We start from the raw sequence: 19,713 nt of genomic DNA, 5'->3' as shown, positions 1-19,713 counted from the left end.
TGCAAAGTGAGTCAGAATTTCCTGACGAGAATAGCCTGAGCTGTGGTCAACATATGGCACCCTCTGAGCTGTTTCAAGCAGCTGCCATCACCTATTTCAAATTCAGCCACTAAAGTGAAAGTGTGTTTCCTCAAGAATTCCAGTTAATAATCTGTGGCTCAAACAGAGTGAATGGCAATCATCAGAAACTTGGGCACTTTGGAAGATTTAATTTCTGTTCTGTGAAATGTAAACACATGTGTCTACAGGGAAGTATCTAGTGTAGGCTGCTGTGTTTATGCAGTTGACATTAGCATAAGCAACAGGTGGCGCAAGGCCAATTGCATATAAAGGCACGATGGGTTTCCCAGCTCATGATCTTTAAAAACTGAGCTATGATCACCTATCAGATTAATTAATTGATTATATTTATATCCTACGTTTTTACCTTTGGAGGAATCCAAAGCAGCTTAGAACATTCTCTACCACTCAGTTTTATCCTCACAACAACAACCCTGTGAGGCAGGGTGGGCTGAGACTCTGACTGCCCCAAAGTTACCCAGTCGTCTCTGTGGCTGAGCAGGGACTAGAACCCAGATTGCCTGAGTCCTAGATCAGTGTTCTTAACCACTACACCACACTGCTCTTTTATATCATTTCATATATGCATAAAACAGAAATGCATGGGGAAAATATACTTAGGTAGTTATTTTAAAAGACAAAATAAATCATGTGCTACAGGCTTCATACTAGATGATCTATCAAGTATTACAAGTGTTAGGATTTGGAAAATAACACCTGATATCTCATCCAGAGACATTTTGATGCCCTGATACTCTTTTCACTTCTCAAATTATTCATGTCTGTGACTCTCATAAGCAAATCAGCATAAAAATAATATTTCTCAGTGAAACGGTGAAATCTCACATTCAAACAAATATTTCTCCTGAACTAAGGAAGCCCATCTTAATAAATGAGAGGTTCATCATTTTTAAGAATACGTTATTGAAAACTTCAGCATGATGTTTGAGCGAGCTTTGTCCTTTCTTCTCATTTAGGATCTATGTTTACCCTGAAAGTCCAAGTTAATGACATAATCAGCCATCAGTATTTACGCCAAGCAGTTGTGGAAATCTTTGTCAACTACACGAAAACTAATTCCACACTAACTGGGAATAATGGAGCCGTATTGATACAAGTTCCCTATCAACTAGGTCTAAGTTTAACTATTGCATCGTATAAGGATGGTTATATGTTAACACCTTTGCCTTGGAAAACTGGGAGAATGCCAAGTAAGTACTATTACTGTTGTTATTAATTCTGTTTCTATACTGCCGACTAGCTGAAACTGTCTGGGTGGTGCACAACAACTGAAAAATAAGCCACCTTTAAAAGCTTGATTTTAAACTAAATGCACTTGCATTTTCTCCTGTTTATGCAATCCAGTTAATTGTCACAAACTGAGCATGACTTAAAGTCAAAGTAGGTCATGCCTGAATGTTACTGTAAAAGTAAATGGCACTGTCTTAGAACATCTATAAAATAGATATTAAATGAATCCATTAAATTATTTTAATTATAGAAGATCCTCAATGCAGCTTTGTTGAAGAAGGCGGAACACTTTAGTAGTATTAGTATTTTGGAAGTTGGGAGGAGGATGGGTGACATACTGGCCTAGTCCAAAGATTGTGACTACACTTCCAATAAATTATGGGTTGTTGAGAATCAGGCATGGTGCTGCTGCAGGCTAGCCAGTTGTTCCCGATGCTCTGCCTTAAGCTGTTTAGTGCTATGTCCAAAATGAAGTCTTGCCTCCTGGAAAAGAAGAAGGAGCACACGGTTTGTTCTGGGGTCACAGTGGAATCAACCGGGCAACTTGCCTTGTTTATGAAATGTGTAGTTTTAAAGCAAGGAGGGCTATCAAGAAGTTGCAACTGGGCCACTATCTCCAGTTATGGTCTTGCGTTTTCCAGGTAAGCCCGAGAAGTTAGAATGATCGTACATCTGTTTGAACCTTTGTGTTAATACTTTTTAAAACTTAGTGTTGGCTTTCAAAAAAAAAAAAAAAAAAAGAAGTATTGTATGTCTTAGCTGTTTAGTTATATGGCTTTACAAAAAAAATAAAAATAAAAATGGAAAGGCTAATCTAAACTTATCATATCTTAGTACATAAGAACAACAACTTGGGTGTGTATAGATTTGAACGGGATGATTCTCATAATAATAAAAGGTTTCCATGCCATGGCAAAATAAGTATGTGAATCTGGGAGAGGGGAGTCAGTGTATATTCATTTGACTGCAGCGGCTCCATCCCCATGGCTCCAAGGCTGTTTCCCCGGCTCCTGCTGTTTGGCTTTACTGCTGCAGCAAGTGTTGTCCAAATGCAGAATTTTTCAAGGAAATTCAGCACATGAGCAGCACTCCCCTCGTTTGCAGGCAGAATCCTTCTGAGAAACAGCGCTGCTTCCTTGCAAAAGTGATGAATCTTGAGACTTGCTGCTGCTCGTGCGTTTGGGATTAGCACAATTTAGCATTTCTCCTGAAAGGGGCCTCCAGCACAACTATGTCTTTATGCGTGATATTGCATATTGCTCCTACTCTCCAGTTTACTGCTGTAACTAATATGGTAATTAGTATGCTCCTGGCATGCACAGTATAATTTTTATTTGTAATATTTTCTCACAAACCCAAACATACAAACAGCAGGTACTTAACTGATAACGTATGTATGTATGTATGCATTTATTTATTTATTTAAAACGTTTTATATTGTTCTAGAGTAAAAAGTCTCAGAACGGTATACACTCAGTCCAAACATTGGAACAAAGCATAGCAGATCAATAAGACAATAATCATAAAAGTTCTAATACAGTCAGTAACAGTTAAACATATAAATAATAATAATACATCACACGATATAAGAACTAATGCACGGCACCTTTGTAATAGCTTTAAGCTTCTGTTTAAACAAACAAACCGTAATGTCATCCATATGTAAGCCACATGCCTGCAGCATTTTCAGATAGCTAAAAGATGCCTGATCTTATTTGATAAGATTTCCTTCGTTTTAGCATACACCATTGATAATCTTCTATCAAAATTTGATACTTTGAAACTTATAAATGGAAGTAATCATCTCATTTTAAATAATGTTTTAACTTCAGTGGCACTTGTCAAACAGACAACTTAAAAATGATCAGATGAATAGGATGATTGTGCAGGGAGTCAGTGCCTTGTGCCTTTGAAGACTGTTCTGTGAAAGCAACAGAATCTTACACTGAATCCAAATCAACTTAGTTCTTTTTCTGGTTGAAGTACTTTGTTCCCTTCTCTATCATGTCCTATATTTTACTGTTTTTCAGAGCTTTAGCCCCTCCTCTTCCTCCTTCCTTGCAATATTTAGTGACATAATTCTTATCTTTTGTCTCCCACAGTATATTCATCTGTTACGCTTTCACTCTTCCCCCAAAGCCAGGCAAATATATGGCTGTTCGATGATACCATTTTAATTACTGGGAAACTTTCAGGTAAGTAACAGAAGTACATATACAAGACTAAAACATTTCCTCTGAAGATGATGCCTTGTGCTAAACTGAGTGCCTGCAACTTCACCAGTTTAATTCTGACTAGGATTGGTAGGCACAAATAGTCATTGGGTGTTTGCATTTTGTAAGAGACGCTTCAGCCTTTTAGCACATGTTGGCTTTGCTGTCCCTACCAGTGGATGATTTGGATGGATGCAGACTGCATTGCCCTCTTTGCGTTTCCAAAATTGTAGAAGCCACAGCAAATTGGAGGCATGATGGAATCTAGCGCCACCGTGGTTTCAACCAGCGAGGTGACAGAACTGTGCATGGGAGTCCCATCACTTGATGCCTCTGGAGACAAGCAAGTTCTGCCTGGAATTATTGAGAGCTGCTTTGGGATTCCAACCAGACCTCAGGCACAGCTGAATGCACTTTCCAAGTCCCTCTGTTGTGTGCAGCGGGGCATTCTGTGTGAGAGGTGTGTCAGCCAAGCCTGCTTTGGGAATGGAAGAGCTTAGAGAGCAGGAAATGTGCGCTATTGTGCTACTTCTTTTCATGTTGCGAAGACTTTGAAACTGCTCTTGTTGATGAATTTCTGCGGAAGTGCATCATGGGAAAGAACCTGTTGTCTTATTCAACTCCAGAAGCTCATTTGCACACATCCACGGTTACATGTGAAGTTCAGTTCTATTTTCATTTAAATACAGAGTTTATTTTATACTGAAGAAGAATTTTGTTGTGTGGCTTCAATTCAACTGTCCTACAAAATGTGTGGCCACTAGAACGAGTTCTGTCTCTAAGCCTGCCCCTGTCCACCCACCGACTCTTTGATATCACCTCTTTGTCTTTAAAGTTGAACATAAACTGCTTAGAGATTTTATGATATTGAGTGGTATAAAATTAATATAATTAAATGCAATACCTCCTGGAGTTGATGTCGGCAAGCCTTAGGCATTCAGAGGAAGGATTCTCCCCTTCTTTTGTTCACTGTTTTATAGATTGCCATTAATTAGGCAAAGTACATAAATCTAATAAGAACCCAGGCCTCAGTTGTAACGTCTATAAAACGAGGCAGACTAGAGGGGGAGGAGTAAAAGGGAAAAGTGAGTGCAGGATGGGCTTTGCATCGCCAGAGCAGAAAGGTTAATTGGAGCCAAACTTGCTTTGCTGGTGTCTTTGTTGGGATGAAGGTGACACAACTTCCCAGCAGCAGTTGCTGTCCTGGTTGGGATGGGGGAAGTGTGACCCCCTGCTCTGTTCTCCAGTTAGAGGGCAACTAGCAATTGTCTTAGTAGCCAGGAGCTCCTCATTATTGCAGTGTGTCTGTCCCAGAGGAAAAGAAAATGGGCATTACATATGGAGAGAGAGAGAGAACTCTGCATTTATCTCACTAACTCATAAAACCTCTAATAGAAACAGTGGGTTTTATATGTGATGTGTGCATTCTGAGCTTAAATATGGGAAGCCAATATAGTATGGGCTTAATGGCTTGTGTATAATGATTGCTGATGATTTCTTGATGGCTGGGGAGTTGTAGGTCTTCCCTCTGTTTGAAAATGCACAGGAAGACACTGTAAAATGGTTACTGTGTGTTCTCTTGAGAAGGTTTGTGGTTTAACCATAGATGTGTGCAACTCTTTTAAGTGTGAAGGCTAGGACACAGAAGAGAAGATGTTGCATTTAAAGGATGATGGCCTTGAATTAGGTAAAAGCTTGCATCATATACAGATCCTGTGGTATACATAAAAATTGCTTCTCCATGGGATGCCCTACAAGGGTGTACACAACCGTCCTCTATAGGCAATCATCAACATGTGTTTTCTTTGTGTGCATTTTGATGTGCTGTGTATGTCATAATTTTCATTGCTTGTAACAGCTCTATATTGTAACCCTTTTGCAAAACTGAGATGTGAACCAGAGTTTCCCAGGACTACTTTGCTGTGTCCAGTAATGCTTGGAAACCTGGCCTGTATCACTGCAACCTGTTTGTGGGAAGGGAGACCGGCTGACCCCAATGTTGGGGACTGGAATATTCCCTCTGAGGCTACCTTATCTCTTCAGGATTCTCCTGCAGGCACAGCTGGTGGTCCTTGCTTGGAATAAGGCTGTTGATACGATCGCTCCCAAGCCACAGAACCATGGCAGCTCCTTAGGGGCAGTGGAATGACCATGCCAGTTATTAGAGTGGAAACTCTATAGAGTGGCAGACTTGTGATGAATGCAGCTGGACATTTTGCAATCTTCTCTTGTGGTGGTGGCAGCAGCGGCAGCAGCAAAAAAGAAAGCTTACCCCAGCCACTGTTGCATCTGCCAAGTGTCACCAAGCAGAGCTGTTTCAAATGGTTACAGCAGCGCTCTTGGATGCAGGGTTCAGGAAACAACAGCTTCCACTTCCACTGGCTTGCTGTGGGCAAGGTTGCAGCTACGGTTGCTTGTATTTATGCCACCTTGGAACCCATTGTCATGACAGTTTGAGATAGACAGGGCTAGTGCTCCATCAAGTCATGCTACTGATACCTTTCAGCTTGTGCAGCTGAGGGATGTCTTGAAGGTCTGAGGCCTACTGCTTGCTCTTGTCCATGCTGCTTTGGGAAATCTGCCAGAGCTGAATGGATGCCTGAGCTGCTGGGGGTGGGGGTCAGTCCCTCCTTGAAAGACAGTGATGTGTCTGCAACTTGGAAAGAAGCAACGATGAGGCCTTAGTTGAACAACCCACATCTGGCTCTTAAGGTGTGCATGCGCTGGATAATCAACACTCTGTGGCAAGGGGCTGGAGCATGTGATCACCTCACAACCCCAAGCAGTGTTGTTTATATCCGTTCCAGTTAGGTTTCATACCTGATTATGGGACCGAACAACCCTGGTTGCCCCGATTTGGCTTATGCTGGGGAATGGATTGGAGGTGTTTCTTCTGGACTTATCCATGGCTTTTGAAACCATTGACCATGGTCACTTTCTGGGCCAGGCTTAGGAGGCATTTTGTTGAAGTAGTCTGGCCCTTCCCAGATGAGGGGCCTAAAAGGCAGCATGGCAAGACTTTTATTTCACTCTGTGGACATTATCCTGTAGGGTGCCACAAAGTTGTTGCTTTCTTAATTATTTTTATTCTGAAATTTCAACAAAGCAAAGCAAAAAAGAGAAATAAAAAGTATAGGTATGCACTTTTGAATATATCAGTTTCAATGATATATTGAAACTGTGTAAGTAGAACTATGAAATGAAATCTATTTGCCACCCATTCAAATGTTGAAAGCATAAAATCCTCTGGTTGTTGCATTATCCTTCTAGTGCAATATTGTGGATTTTTTTACTGTAAAAAGTGTCTGGAAAAATCTGTTTATGTTGACCATGCATTAATGGTCAGGAAACAGGTTAAGGGGCTGCACATTCAAAGTGTCCAAACCAGAACTGGATGGATCACTCCTCTTCTCTTCCTGCTTCCCCTGTTTAGCCTGGTCCCCTCTTCCTCCCCACCCAGCAGGCTGCCCAAAAAGGGACTGATCACTCTTTCCAGAGAACTGAACTAATCGCATGCAGAGGGCTTTTGACATTAGAATAAGGGCTGCATGAAATTCAGCTGAAGGCCCCCTGCAGCCCTCCTATCCAACCTGTTATAGATTATTACCTTTCAGAGCAAACATACATATTACCTGAAGATATGCAAATTCGAATGCTAGATAGGAGGTGGAAAGACATGTGCTTTGCCTGAACATGAATCCTTGGGTGGTGCTGGCAATCCAAAGTATTCATTATTTGAATGAGTCATTGCTAATTGCTGACTTGGGATCTTTCTTCCTCTTTTGCAGATGCCAAATCACAACCAAGTGTTCAGTTTCCAAAATATTTAATTAAACTGCCTGTAAACCACCATATCACAAACGTCACAGCCTATCTTACGGTGCCACAACAGTTTCTGAAAGTGGACCATTTCCTCTATACAGCAGGAATCCTTTTAAACAAGTCAGGTATGTTGGATTTAGCCATGAACTCTTGCAGGCATCTAATTCTCACTTCACATACCTCTGAGTGTGCTGTGCGGGGAATGCATCTTCCTTCGTGTGGGGATATAAAGAAGGTCATCCTAAAGCAGGCATGTGAATACTAAAGTCCAAGAAATACAGCAAAGTGTCAGTCATGGGTCTGGCATACTGGAAAACAGACTGGAGCATCATATACCCCAGTTACATACCCAAGTGTTAATAAAAGTGAAAATGAGTTTGAATGTTGCAGTAATTTTTTAAAAATCAAATCTCCAGCATAGACAGAAATACAACCTACCATGCCTAGAACAGTGCATGAGTAGAAGGAAAATGAGCTGTGCAGCGTTAAAGCCCATGAGGTTGCTTTAATAGTACTTTATTCTTAGGTGAAAATTTTCCTATTTCATAAGATCATTAGTATTTGAATCATGTTTTATTTTATTTTTCTTATTCATGTAAGCCGTCCTGAGGCTATGCGATGGGACGGCATACAAATACTCAAATACTCGAATGAATGAATGAATGAATGAATGAATGAATGAATGAATGAATGAATGAATGTGCAGCCCATGGGATGGATGCAGGCCTCCCAAATCCGGTCGGACAGTGCACCTGCACTATAAAATGCTTTCCTCAGCGAACCTGAGACATTTGGTTTTTTGTCTTGCTGGCTGTGCACTGCTCCTTGTCAGCTTCCAGGTCAGACCTGGGAGAGGACTGGTGGAGAAGAGTAATGATTCAGAAGACACAGGATGCCATTCTCCCAGCGACTGTGTCTCACAAGGAGGTAGTGCTGTTGGGGAAAGGCTGAAGGTTGATACCGGGGGCAGGCATTTCTTCCTGCCCTTCCCCTCTCCCCTACTTGTGAAACCTTGCCAATATTTTTCCCAAATTGGAAGAGTAGTTTTTGGGATGTCTTTGGCTTCTAGGGTTTTTTTAGTTTTCAGGTATGTTATTGAAATTTTGCTCCCTTAATGCAATGTATAAGCTGTACTTTCTGATATCGTTTGAATTTTGTATTCCTTGTAGCCTTTGTAAGCCACCTTGGAGGTCTCTTTTGCCCAAAGGTGGCAAAAGGGTGGGGGGGTTGCATATACCCATGAGAGTCATTTTGGCTAACAGGCAGGCTAGAAAATTCATAGCTAAATACAATAAATAAACGAGGGTCACTCCGGGAGAGGCCTTCACATGATGCCCCCCTGCATGTGCTGGAACTTTTCTCCCAGGCTCAGTGGCAGGAATATTCGGGCAAATTTTAACAAAGGGAAGCATTCAGACATGCAGGTTGCACAGCTGGCCTAGTGCAACCTGTAGGGACTGCACCAGTAGCCTGCTCCATGTTTGGATCTGTGCTGCATTTCTTTTTCCTAGGGCTTATCTGTGCTACACGCTCACCAGTTTTATGGCAGTTTGGCAACGGATCCTGAGAAGAGCAGCTTGTTGAAGGCGCCCAGAATCCTGTGTCAGTTTGCAGTACAGAGCAGGTTTCCTTGGGAAGCCTGTTAAGTTGGTCACCTGACGGTCCCGGAAACTGACTGTCCTCAAATTGCTGCAGGATGCAGTTCCTTTTGTCAGGTGACCCCCACTGAGCAAGGACTCCATCATTTTAGAAATCCCAAATCGACATGAGAAAGAGGAGTCATCACCATATTGATTGGTCTGAACCAACAGTTAATGGCCTTACACTAGGACATGGGGATGCTTATATCCTCTGATATTGCTGGAGCAGCATTTTAACCTTCCACTGAGTTAGACCGTAGCTCCCTGCAGCCCAGTAGTGTTGACACTGACTGGCAGCAGTTCCCCACTGTTTCAGGCAGGGCTCTTTCCTGGCCCTCACTGAAGAGGCCAGGGGCCGAAGCTGAGCCCTTCTGCATCCAAAACATGCAGCCCTACCATCGAGTTGCGGTGAGCCGGAGCAGGGGGCTACATCAGTGCTGTACCTCCACTGCTTTCATCCCGTTCTGTGCTCTGCCTGGGAGAAAAAGCTGCTTCCTTTCAGCGTCTCCACTGAAACTCTTCTAATAGATTAAAAAGCACGGCTGGAGGGATTTTTCATGGGGACTGTGTTCTGATTGCATTTCTGCAGGTTGCTGCTGGCTGAGATGGTTATCCTCTGCCTTTTGCAAGGGAATATGGAGAAGAGGGAATGGTTTGTGTGCCCCCCCGCGGCCCCCTACACCTTCTGTTGCCTTAGGCAATAATTATGGAATTTCCAAATTCGCCTTCTATGATGGCTACACTGAAGTTGGACATCATCTTACAAATTCAAGCACTTGACTAATGCACAGAAAGAAAGATAAATCATGTCAACACCGAGTAACCTAGTCTAAATCAGCTTTGTTCCTTCTACACTGGAACACTCTCATAAAAGTTTTAGTGCATGCTCCCTCGCCGTAAATCAGTCAGTGTGCACAGTATCCATAGAATTATGATTGCATTAATGAGCTGCGCTCACGTGTTTGCCGAGCGAGCTTTATCGTCGGGTATTAGAGTGGTGTAGTTTCATCTCTATAAAGGCAGCTGCCCAGTTTTCCCCCCTCTCCCATGTGCAGGCATGCTGAGATGGAAGGATTAATAATGGATGCATACACCTTTTGCATTTGAAGAATCCGCAAACAAAGCAACTTCCTATTTTTCCCCTTGATTTTCTTGAAATCTTCCTGATGTTCTCCTTTACATTATTGATGTGTTTCTGAGCAAACGGATTCTGTCCTTGGGGGCAGGAGAAAGTTAATTGATACATGATATTTGACAGTTTTCCTGCAAGCCCATCTGCAAATCTTCAGAAGCTTTTGGATACTTAATAATTCTGTTTTTTAGCCTTTGTTTAACAACCTGGCTCTACAAGCTGTGCAAGAATGAGTCATTTTCCATAGGTCTTGCAAGCTTCTAGAAGAAGAAGGGGACACATATTATCATGTGCAAAAGTGCATCGTGTATTTTAGAGTTAAATAAAGCTGCCTGGTGTATAAGATTAAGCTAATGAATAGCACAGTGCCGTTAGTTAGCATGCTTTTAAAGTTTAAATATCCTGATCCAACAGAGGAAAAGGCATGCTAGCTAAATGCTGCCATTCTGTTACTTGGTGCGATCCTAATTCTGTTTCCCCGTTCCCCATTTGAACACTGAATGGTTGAAAGTGGACTAATACATGTTTTCTCAGAAGTAAGTCTCATTCAGTTCAATGGGATTTACTTCTGGGCAAGAGTGTATAGGAAGGTGGCATTATATAGTTAGCTTAGACAAGATGGGCAGGCAGCACTTAGCCTCTTGCAGATGGTGGCATGTTCTTTCTGTGCTTTTCCTGTCGCGCTGATTCGTCCATCCCACTGTCAGTTAGAAGAGGCATGACTGAGAGCCATGCTGGAGCAAGAGACCTCTTCTTTTCCACGCATGCAGATTTGCAAAGCCTTTTAAGGCTGCAGTTCAATGCACGTGTACCCAAGAGTATGTCCAGTGGAACTCAGTGACCTGGTTTGTACTATCTGTTGGGATGAGGAGAGGTTTAGAAATGCCGCCGTGAATTAAATTAACCAGCACAGCCGCTTGTGGTTAAGCAGTGCAAGTTGTTTAGCACTAAGTGAGAATGCTGACTCCAAGCAGGCAGTCACTCCAGCTGCGGCAAACCACCCAGGGAAATTTTGGGGTCCAAGGCTAAATTTTTCCTCCCCTGGCAAGCCAGAATTCCAGGTTCACATGCTGCACTGAACAGCCTGGGGGACAAAGCATCCCTGGGTTTGGGCTCAGGAGCCAGCACACCCGTTCACACATGCTCAGTTTATTCAAACCATGGGTTGTTGTGTTGTCTGAACTCAGTGGGGCTTGCTGCTGAGTAGATTTGTGCAGCACTATGAAGCGTGTCAGTCTCTGGTATTCCAGAGTATCCCAAATGGTGGATTTATGTCTCTCGTTCACTGTGTTAAGGACTTAGCCTACCAGGTGTGCTCAGAAACAAAAACACCGGGACAGGTACCATGATCATTTTTGTAGAGGGATTAGGAGAATTTTGACCAGTAAAATATTTCCTTTTGACAAAGACCCGTGTCTGAAACCCTGGAGGCCGCAGTGAGCTGGACGGATTGAGGGTCTAAGTTGGCACAACATAGCTATATCCACCCTTAATATTGCTGTAACAGCCTTTCCCCCTTGGACACCCTCTAAATGTGGTGGAACACAATTCCCATCATCCCCACTAGCAAGAGTGTGTGTGTGTGTGTGTGTGTGTGTGTGTGTGTGTGTGTGGATTGTGGGAGACACAGTCCAACGCATCTGGAGGGCACCACATTGGGAAAAGCTGTGCTCTGCTCTTTGGTTATTAACAAGCTGAACTACAAGGGAGCTTGTCTGGGTGCTTCTTATGCCCTCTCGTGGTCCACTGCAGTACTGCTTCCACAGCTAATGGCTGTTGAAATAATTTGTGCAGAGACATTTTTGGGATTTCTTTTCCAATTACTGTTACAGTGGAAGCTCGAGTCCCAGGCTATAAAGGTAAATGGATAATTGGGAAATGCTAACAGAGAAGCATGTTTGCTTCAGTGGAATATTCTGTCTTCAGGGAGGAATGCTTATTTGTGCCTTCAGAGATTTTAAAATCCTGGAGATGTTAGATCGAGTGCTGGAAAGGACAACATTGTTCTGTTCACTGAAAAGATGTTTTTTTACTGAATGAATGGCATTACAGTGTTTTTCTGTGGAGGAGACCAAGGTTGCCTTTTGCTATTTTTTTAAAGAAGCCAATGCATCGATGTATAAAAATAACTATTCCCCATTTTACTTGAACAAAAAGCAGGCACCTAAGCTATAAGTACACAGGAATCCGCTTTTATTCCTCTTCTGGGTAAAGGAACTGAATTTTCCTGGATTCAGCTTCAAAGCCTTTAAAACTAGTCTGACCAGAACTCACAGGGGAATGGAAAAAATCTATGCTTGAATTGCAGGGAGCAATGGTGCAGGAAAGTTGCTCTGAAAATGTTATGTCTGCAGTTTTACTGTCTTTTAAAAAAATACGTTTGTGTGTGTGCAGGCTTCAAAACTATTGAATTAAACCCTCTTGCTGCAATATGCGTAAACTTACTCTCGGCTGGGAAAGAATTGCAAGTGGAGGGCCCCATCCAGGTGACGCTGCCGCTTCTGCCCGCAAGTGCCGTCACAGCAGGTGATCCCATCCTGGCGTGGACCTTCGACATGAAAACCGGTGAGTGTGCGCCGTTCTGCCTTCCCACAGACAATGAGGCACCGCCAGCAGCAGCGTTTCCACGCAGTACTAGTGCAGAGACAAAGAGTGCGGATTCAGCCCCAACCCTGGGAATGCTTACTCAGAAGAAGCATCACTGAAGGCAACTCCAGAGCAAGAGAGGTCCCTCTGGCACACACTGCTAGGCATGTGCATTTGTTTATTATATTTACTCCCCACCTTTTTTGCCTTTCAAGGAACTCAGGCGGCCTACCTCATTCTTCCCCTTTTAAGCTTCTCCTCACAACACCCTTGTGAGGTGGGCCGGGCTGAGAGGCTGTGACTGGCTCAAGATCACCCAGTGAGCTCCTTGGCTGAGTAGGGACTCGAGCCCGGATCTGCCCCCATTGTTTTCTCAGAAGTAAGGCAAATGAGGTCAGTGGGGTTTCCTCTCAGATGTGAGGTCCCTTGCCACTGCAGACCAGTGGAGCTGTGATCCTGTATGCATGCAGAGGACCGCAACCTCACCGGCTTGTTCTGGGGTTAACATCCCTACACCAGAGCCCGCCTCTTGACCGACGGTGAGCCCCAAATGCAGATGACGCGATTCATAGTTCCAAGAGCTTCCCCAGGGATTTATTTAGCTGCTCATGCTCACCTGGAAGCCCATCCCACTGCAGTTAGTGGGGCCGCAGCACCAGCGCACAGCATGCTTCAGGTCGGGGCTTCCTGTGGCGCTTAACCCTAAACGCAAACAGATTCTTGTGCCAAGTGAATGCGAGTGGACACAGTTCATGCTGTGCGCAGTCTGTGAAAGGAAACACGCTTCATTCCCATGGGATCTCTGAAGGGCTCCTCAAGCTCGCTGCAGATGCGGAAACAGCTGTCCTGTGTTGATGGCCCTCAGCTTGGCTGGCTTTGGGAAGAGATCAGAAATGCCTGCCCGGTGCAGTCATCCAAGGAACCTGCGTAGCCATGAGGCAGGTCACGTGTCCTACACTGAGCAAAAAGGTCCGGAGGAAGAGTCTAGCAGAACCCTTCCTGCAGCCTGGAAATGTGCTGATGGCAGGGCTCCAGTGAGTGGGGAGGACTGAGCCCACTCGGCCAGTCACTGCAGAGTCGCCCTCGCCGAGTGCCTCGCTCGATGCGGGAAGGTTGACGAGGCTGGCGCACGCAGGGCTGCCGTGTGAGCTTGGAGCCTGCCGTGCTCCAGAGCAGCGGTGTACCGCGTTTCATTTTCCCATGGCCTGACTAGGGCTGTGAGTGGCCCACGGTCCTGCGCATGGAATCTGAATGGAACCTTTTTGTTCTGAGGCATAAACCTCAAAATTGCCAGGTGCTGGGAATGGGCGTCAGGGAGGACACATCCTGCTGCCCACTGTTAGAAGCAATGCTGGATGAGATGGGACCTCAGCCCCATCCAGTCAGGAACTCTACAGGGGTAGCATAGGGTCCTGTAGAGTTTTGCAATGGACTGCTGGTGGAATGGATTACGTGACCTTCACTCTCCTAAAACAAAGTGTGTAACCTACTCCCTCCCTCCCTCCCTCCCTCCCTCCCTCCTTCCTTCCTTCCTCAGGTGCCTGGGTAAATCGTGGATTGGGCATGGTAAAGGATGCAGGTGATCATCTGGTATGGATGTACACTGCTCCAAGCCTAGGCTACTGGATAGCCGCCCCGCTGCCTGGCACGAGAGGTAAACCATGGGCACCTGAAATTATGTAGTTGCTGTGGTTTTCAGGGCAATCATTATATGTGAGTTGGAGTCCAAATAGGGGATTACTTGGGAAAATGGATAGGGATATGTTTTTGGGCTCCTGCTTATTGTGGGGGTGGGGCATAAGGACCCTTAACAGCTTGGATCCTGGTTATCTAAAGGAGCGCTTGCGTCCATATATGCCCTCCTGCCCCGAGATTGGCAGCAGAGGCCCTTCTCCGGGAGCCCTCCGTGAAAGGCATTAGGAGGCAAAGTACCCGGAGGAGGGCCTTCTCTGCGGTGGCAACCCATTTATGGAATGCGCTCCCCAAAGAGGTCCGCCTGGCGCTGTCGTTACTTGTTTTTCGGTGCCAGGCCAAGACCTTTTTATTTAAACAATATGTTAACTGTTAATCGTCTCTATTTATTGGTTTTTATAGTCCTGCCGAGATGTATTCAGATTTTTAAGGTCTACTGTACATTTGTTTATTTGCTTTGTAAGCTGCCCCGAGGCTTTTTGTGAAGGGGGTGGCATAAAAATGCTCTAAATAAATTAATAAATAATGAATAAATAAATGTGATAGCTTTGTTGCTCTGTAAAGGCATGGAAATATTGATGTTATCCAGTAGCCTGATAAAATAGGGTCTTAGGACATTTCAGGTGTGTGATAACTTTGGTGAGTGCATGGAGTTAATGCAGAGTCAACACCTTTGCACCAGAATAGTTCCTGAGGAAACTGCAAGGAGATTTTTGCTTGTGGAAGGGAAAATAGCCTTGCAGTGTGTATTATACATTTCCACAACTTTTCTTTATTCACACGTCAAGTACTTCCCGTGGTGACATACCACCGTACCTTTAGGATAGGTGCTGCCTATAATGGGATGGGTTGTTGTCACGTGCCATAACATCATTTCTGACTTGGGCGACCCTATGTGTGTAAGACCTCCAGGAGGTCCTCTCCCTGGCAGCCCTGCTCAGCTCTGGTACATTCGACACTTTGGCTTTTTTTATGGAGTTGTAATAGGAGACTGGCAGAAAACCTGCCCCAGGGAAGGAGTTTCCCTATAGATGTGTCTGTTGTTCTCTTCCATATTTTGTATCCAGGCCTCCTGGAGAGGCCTTGGTTGAGGCAAACTCCTACCAGTCTTGTACCAGAAACCTATAATAGGCTTGTATCAGGAACAGGACTGGTGAGCGCATAGCATACTATTCACAGGGTAGGCAACCTTGTGTCCTCCAGTTGTTTGGGACCAAAACTGCCACAGACTCTGACAAATGGCCTTTGTGGTGAAAACACCTGGAGGGGACCTGCTAGGTTGCCTGCAGAGCAAATGGTCTGCCGAAGGCCCCCAGCACACTGACCTAGGCAACCCTGTTAGACGTTCATAGTCTAGGAGCTTGAACAAGAGCACCAGGACTGCATTTCTGCGATAGAGAGCACCCATGAAACCTCAGACAGCACTTCCACACATGTGAGCCATCCCTATTCTGTTGAGTTGGAACGGGGCTGTTTGCTTGAAATATCTTGCGTCGAAATGTCGAGGAGGAGCTGAGTGAGTGAGAGCTGGGAAGGCATGACGCATGATGGTCCAAGGAATCACTCTCTCCCTCTTCATCTTCCTTTCCATGGTTAAAATGTAGACTCCATCATTACAACAGTGACCAAGGATATAACGGCGTATCACACAGTGTTCCTCACGGCCATCCTGGGAGGCACCATCATCATCATCCTTGGCTTCACCGCAGTTCTTCTTTGCTACTGCAGGTATGTGGGGTGACACAACTGGCGGATATAGTTGCTCCCTGCACCTTGGGTCCTTGGGGCAGCATCCAGTGCCTTTAAACAAGTGGAATGAGCTGAAGCACTTGCGTCCAAGGGGGCAGAGCTTGTGGAAGGGAGCTGCACTGACCCATCCTGGTCGGGATTGGTGGTGTTCCCACGACTGCTTTAGGCAGGGCTGGCTCCTGGCTGTGCTGGCCGCGAGTCCTGTTAGCCCCTGTAGTGGCAGGGCAGGATACTGCCCTCGGATTTGCCCTTCAGCTTTTCTTGGTTTGTTTTTCTCTTAGTTTTGAAGGATAGTTAAATTACACATGTTGGAAAGTGGTTATTAGTTCTAGGACTATGTAGTGCCCTTGCTTTATATTTTGTTTTCCAAGCCACCTGATGTACTAAATAATTAAAAATGTGCAAATATACACATTTCATGTGTATGAGATTTCATTTTGTGAAATCCAGGACAAAGAGGGTGCTTTATATAGCCAGGCTGTAATTCTGAGCACAGAATTATTACACAAGCAGCACAGATTTTAGCTGTAGCCAGGATTTCTGCTGGTGTACATGATGCAGCTTCAACTCTGGACTGGTTCCCCCCCCCCCCGCCTGCTTCTTTATTAGGGATAAATGTGGTCAGTCAAAAAAGAGAAGGAAAAGCACAACCAAACTGGACATCTTAAAAAAGGACCAGACGACATCCACCTCACACATAAATCACCTGGGCATTGCCAAGGTGTCACTGAAGCCGGAGGACAAGGCTCCATTCTATTCTGCCAGGATAGCCTCTTACAGTCCTCAGAGAGGAGCTTCTGCGGAGGGTGAAGAGAGGAAGTGCCGTGACAGTTTCAATATGTACGCAGAAGGAGCTTCATACCAGTCCTCTGGCCAAGATGCTCACTGCAAAAACTCCCCAGAGCCTTTGGACCCCAACACGGGAGTGAGGCATCTGCAGCCAAGCAACCATATCAATGGAAGGATTTCCCCGTCCAGAGATGCGCAAGAGCAGAACCAATATGTCCCTCTGAATGGGGAACTCTATGGGCTCTCTCCTCTCCCGGAACAGTTAATGCATCTTTACAGTCAGCCGATTGCCATCCTTCAAACATCTGACCTTTTCCACTCCCCGGAGCAGTTGCATGCTGCCAAGTCGGCAACTTTGCCAAGGAAAGGACAGTTGGTGTACAGCCCAATGATGGAGCCCTTGAGTCGGGAAAGTTACACGCAGACATTACCCAAAATGCCGGCGCACTCTCACCTGCAGGCGCCAGTGTCCAGAGAGGAAGCGGCTGCATTGGACAGGCAACAGGGCCTGTCGCCTCAAGCTGCCAACTGGGCGCGCTACACCAATAGCTTGCTCGAGTCCGTTTCTGTTCCAGGAACGCTCAACGAAGCTGTCGTGATGACACGCTTTTCATCAGAGCTTCAGGGCATTTCCGAGCAAACCCTCCTAGAGCTCTCGAAAGGCAAACAGTCCCCGCATCCGAGGGCATGGTTTGTGTCCTTGGATGGCAAGCCAGTAGCGCAAGTGAGGCACTCATTCATTGATCTCAAGAAGGGGGGCAGGAAGACTGAGAGTAATGATACCAGCTTGGATTCTGGGGTGGACATGAACGAGCATAATCCCGGCCGGAAGCTGGAGCGGGAGAAAACCTTCATTAAGAGCATGCAGCATTCTAAGGTCCTTTACCTGGAAGACTTGGATCTGAGTAGCAGTGAGGGCGGAACCACGGTCTGTACCCCTGAGGATCAGGCTGTGAAACATATGCCCAACGGAGGGAGTGATCCGGTCATAGGACAGCACAACGAAGAAGTGCCTAGGAGGAGAACCACGACGGAAGAGCAGGAGGCCAGTCCTCCTCCAACTAAGAAACGAGGGAGGCCCCCTTTAACTAAGAGGGAGAGCAAAGCCAACATTTGGAAGAAGCGAGAGGAGAGGCCACTCATCCCGATCAACTGAAATCGCAGTGAGACCTGCCTTTTGGCCTGTAGGGTGCCCCTTTGCTCTCTGCTTCTCGTACGTACACTTTGCCTGAATCAGGTAAAGTTGCATTTTTTAAAGCAGAGGCAGTGCACACGTGCGATGGGGCACTTCTTTGCTCTTCCTGCTTTGAGCCACACATGCAGGTGCTGGAGTTTTAATGTACAAAACTCTTCTGGGATATATTTGTAGGGGGTGCAGAGGCATCCTCTTGAAAAAAGCCAAAATGCAGCCTTGTTGGTCCGATAGCGCAAGTGATGGACACTTGTCAAGGAGGAAGCATTCTTCATGCTGGGTTACATTGCCATGTTGTTTCCTGATGATGTCATGCTGGAAGGAAGGAAGAAGGAAGCTGGCATTTATCATCTGAAATGCACAGTATTCTCAATCTTCTCAATATTTTTGTGTAACACTGCATCACATTGTTCTCTGTACATACTTTGTGAAGGGGAGGGGGAATCGTTATCCATATGGTATTTCAAGCGTGTGCACACCTGCTTTTCCTGTGCTCTTTCGAGATGTATTGAGCCAAATTGTGCTCCCTTTCTGGTAACTAGATTTGTACTCACATATTTCGGGCGGCGTTCATTCCTCAGTGTCCAAGCTACATATTATTGTAAACATGGCCAAAAGGATAGTGTAGAAGACATTTTCTTAAAAAAATGCCCTGTACCACCTTGTAGCCTTAAGTAAAGGAAAAACTGAGCGGTACATAAACCATTTGCTTTTGTGCCTCCTATTTTGCTAGCTTCAACTCTAGTCTTAAAGGTCCTTATGAAAAGCTCCATTTGGAATCTTTGGACTCGGCTGTGATCTTTAGCGTAGTTCTCTCTGCAGGGATACCTGTCACAGTGGACCCCTTGTGGAGCCAATTTGGAAGTCTGCCGACTCCCTAAATTGGCTGCAAACCTTTAAAACGGCAGAGCAGTGGAAAAGGGCTGCAGGTCAGGGGCACAGGCACTAGATTTGCCCGCCGAGGGCTCCAGCGTGTCCAAACGAGTAGTGCCTGGGAGCTCACCTGAAGTCACGAGGAGCTGCACGTTGCCCTTGTGCAGAGCTAGGCCACTTCCCCCCTCCCAGGTTTGCAGTGCAAATGGTTTTGTACTTGCTTACGTATCAGCAGTTTGAATGCAAATAGGTACATCACTTAATCTACCATGTTTTAGATGGATTCAAAAAAAACATAGAAGTGTTACCTCTCAACATTTTTAAGTCAACTTTTTAATCAGTTGAAAAACTTTTCTGGGGACCCAGAGGTACAGGGGCATGTCCTCATGATCTCACAGGAATGTGCAATTCAGCGTTGCTCAGGACCAGCTTCTGCAGCAAATCGGATGAAACTGGAAGGACTAATTTTTGGTGTGCTTAACCCCTGAGAAGAAAAGTGTGCGTTTAATGCTTCCCCCAGCTGGCTCACCCTTCACATTATATTTTGTCTGTACTCATCGTAAGTGTGCCCCAAACTTACTTGTGCACTAAGAACATGTTCAGGGACTACCTACTGGCGCTTTTGAATAGGAAGATGGTAAATATGGATTTGGCCTATAGGACAACAGCCATCCTTGGGGTAGAATTCATTGCAGAAGGGAAAACAATTACCAA

At 45.1% G+C, this 19,713-nt stretch overlaps 1 protein-coding gene across 1 annotated transcript in view; it reads left to right on the top strand.

Annotated features, from left to right (window-relative positions):
• Positions 1-18,090, top strand: part of FAM171B (family with sequence similarity 171 member B) — a 48,372-nt gene extending 30,282 nt beyond the window's left edge. The window contains exons 2-8 of the mRNA XM_044445179.1: positions 1,038-1,271; positions 3,414-3,506; positions 7,313-7,471; positions 12,513-12,683; positions 14,242-14,358; positions 16,001-16,124; positions 16,755-18,090. Coding sequence (XP_044301114.1) covers positions 1,043-1,271; positions 3,414-3,506; positions 7,313-7,471; positions 12,513-12,683; positions 14,242-14,358; positions 16,001-16,124; positions 16,755-18,090 — 2,229 coding nt within the window. The 5' untranslated portion in view covers positions 1,038-1,042. The remainder of the gene's footprint in view (positions 1-1,037; positions 1,272-3,413; positions 3,507-7,312; positions 7,472-12,512; positions 12,684-14,241; positions 14,359-16,000; positions 16,125-16,754) is intronic.
• Positions 18,091-19,713: the final 1,623 nt, after the last annotated feature.

The sequence above is a fragment of the Varanus komodoensis genome, unplaced genomic scaffold (assembly GCF_004798865.1).
Source record: "Varanus komodoensis strain SLA01 unplaced genomic scaffold, ASM479886v1 scaffold47, whole genome shotgun sequence".
In the NCBI taxonomy this organism is placed as follows: Eukaryota; Metazoa; Chordata; class Lepidosauria; order Squamata; family Varanidae; genus Varanus; species Varanus komodoensis.
Note: the sequence above shows the minus strand (reverse complement) of the source record. Positions and strands in the feature narration are given on the sequence as shown.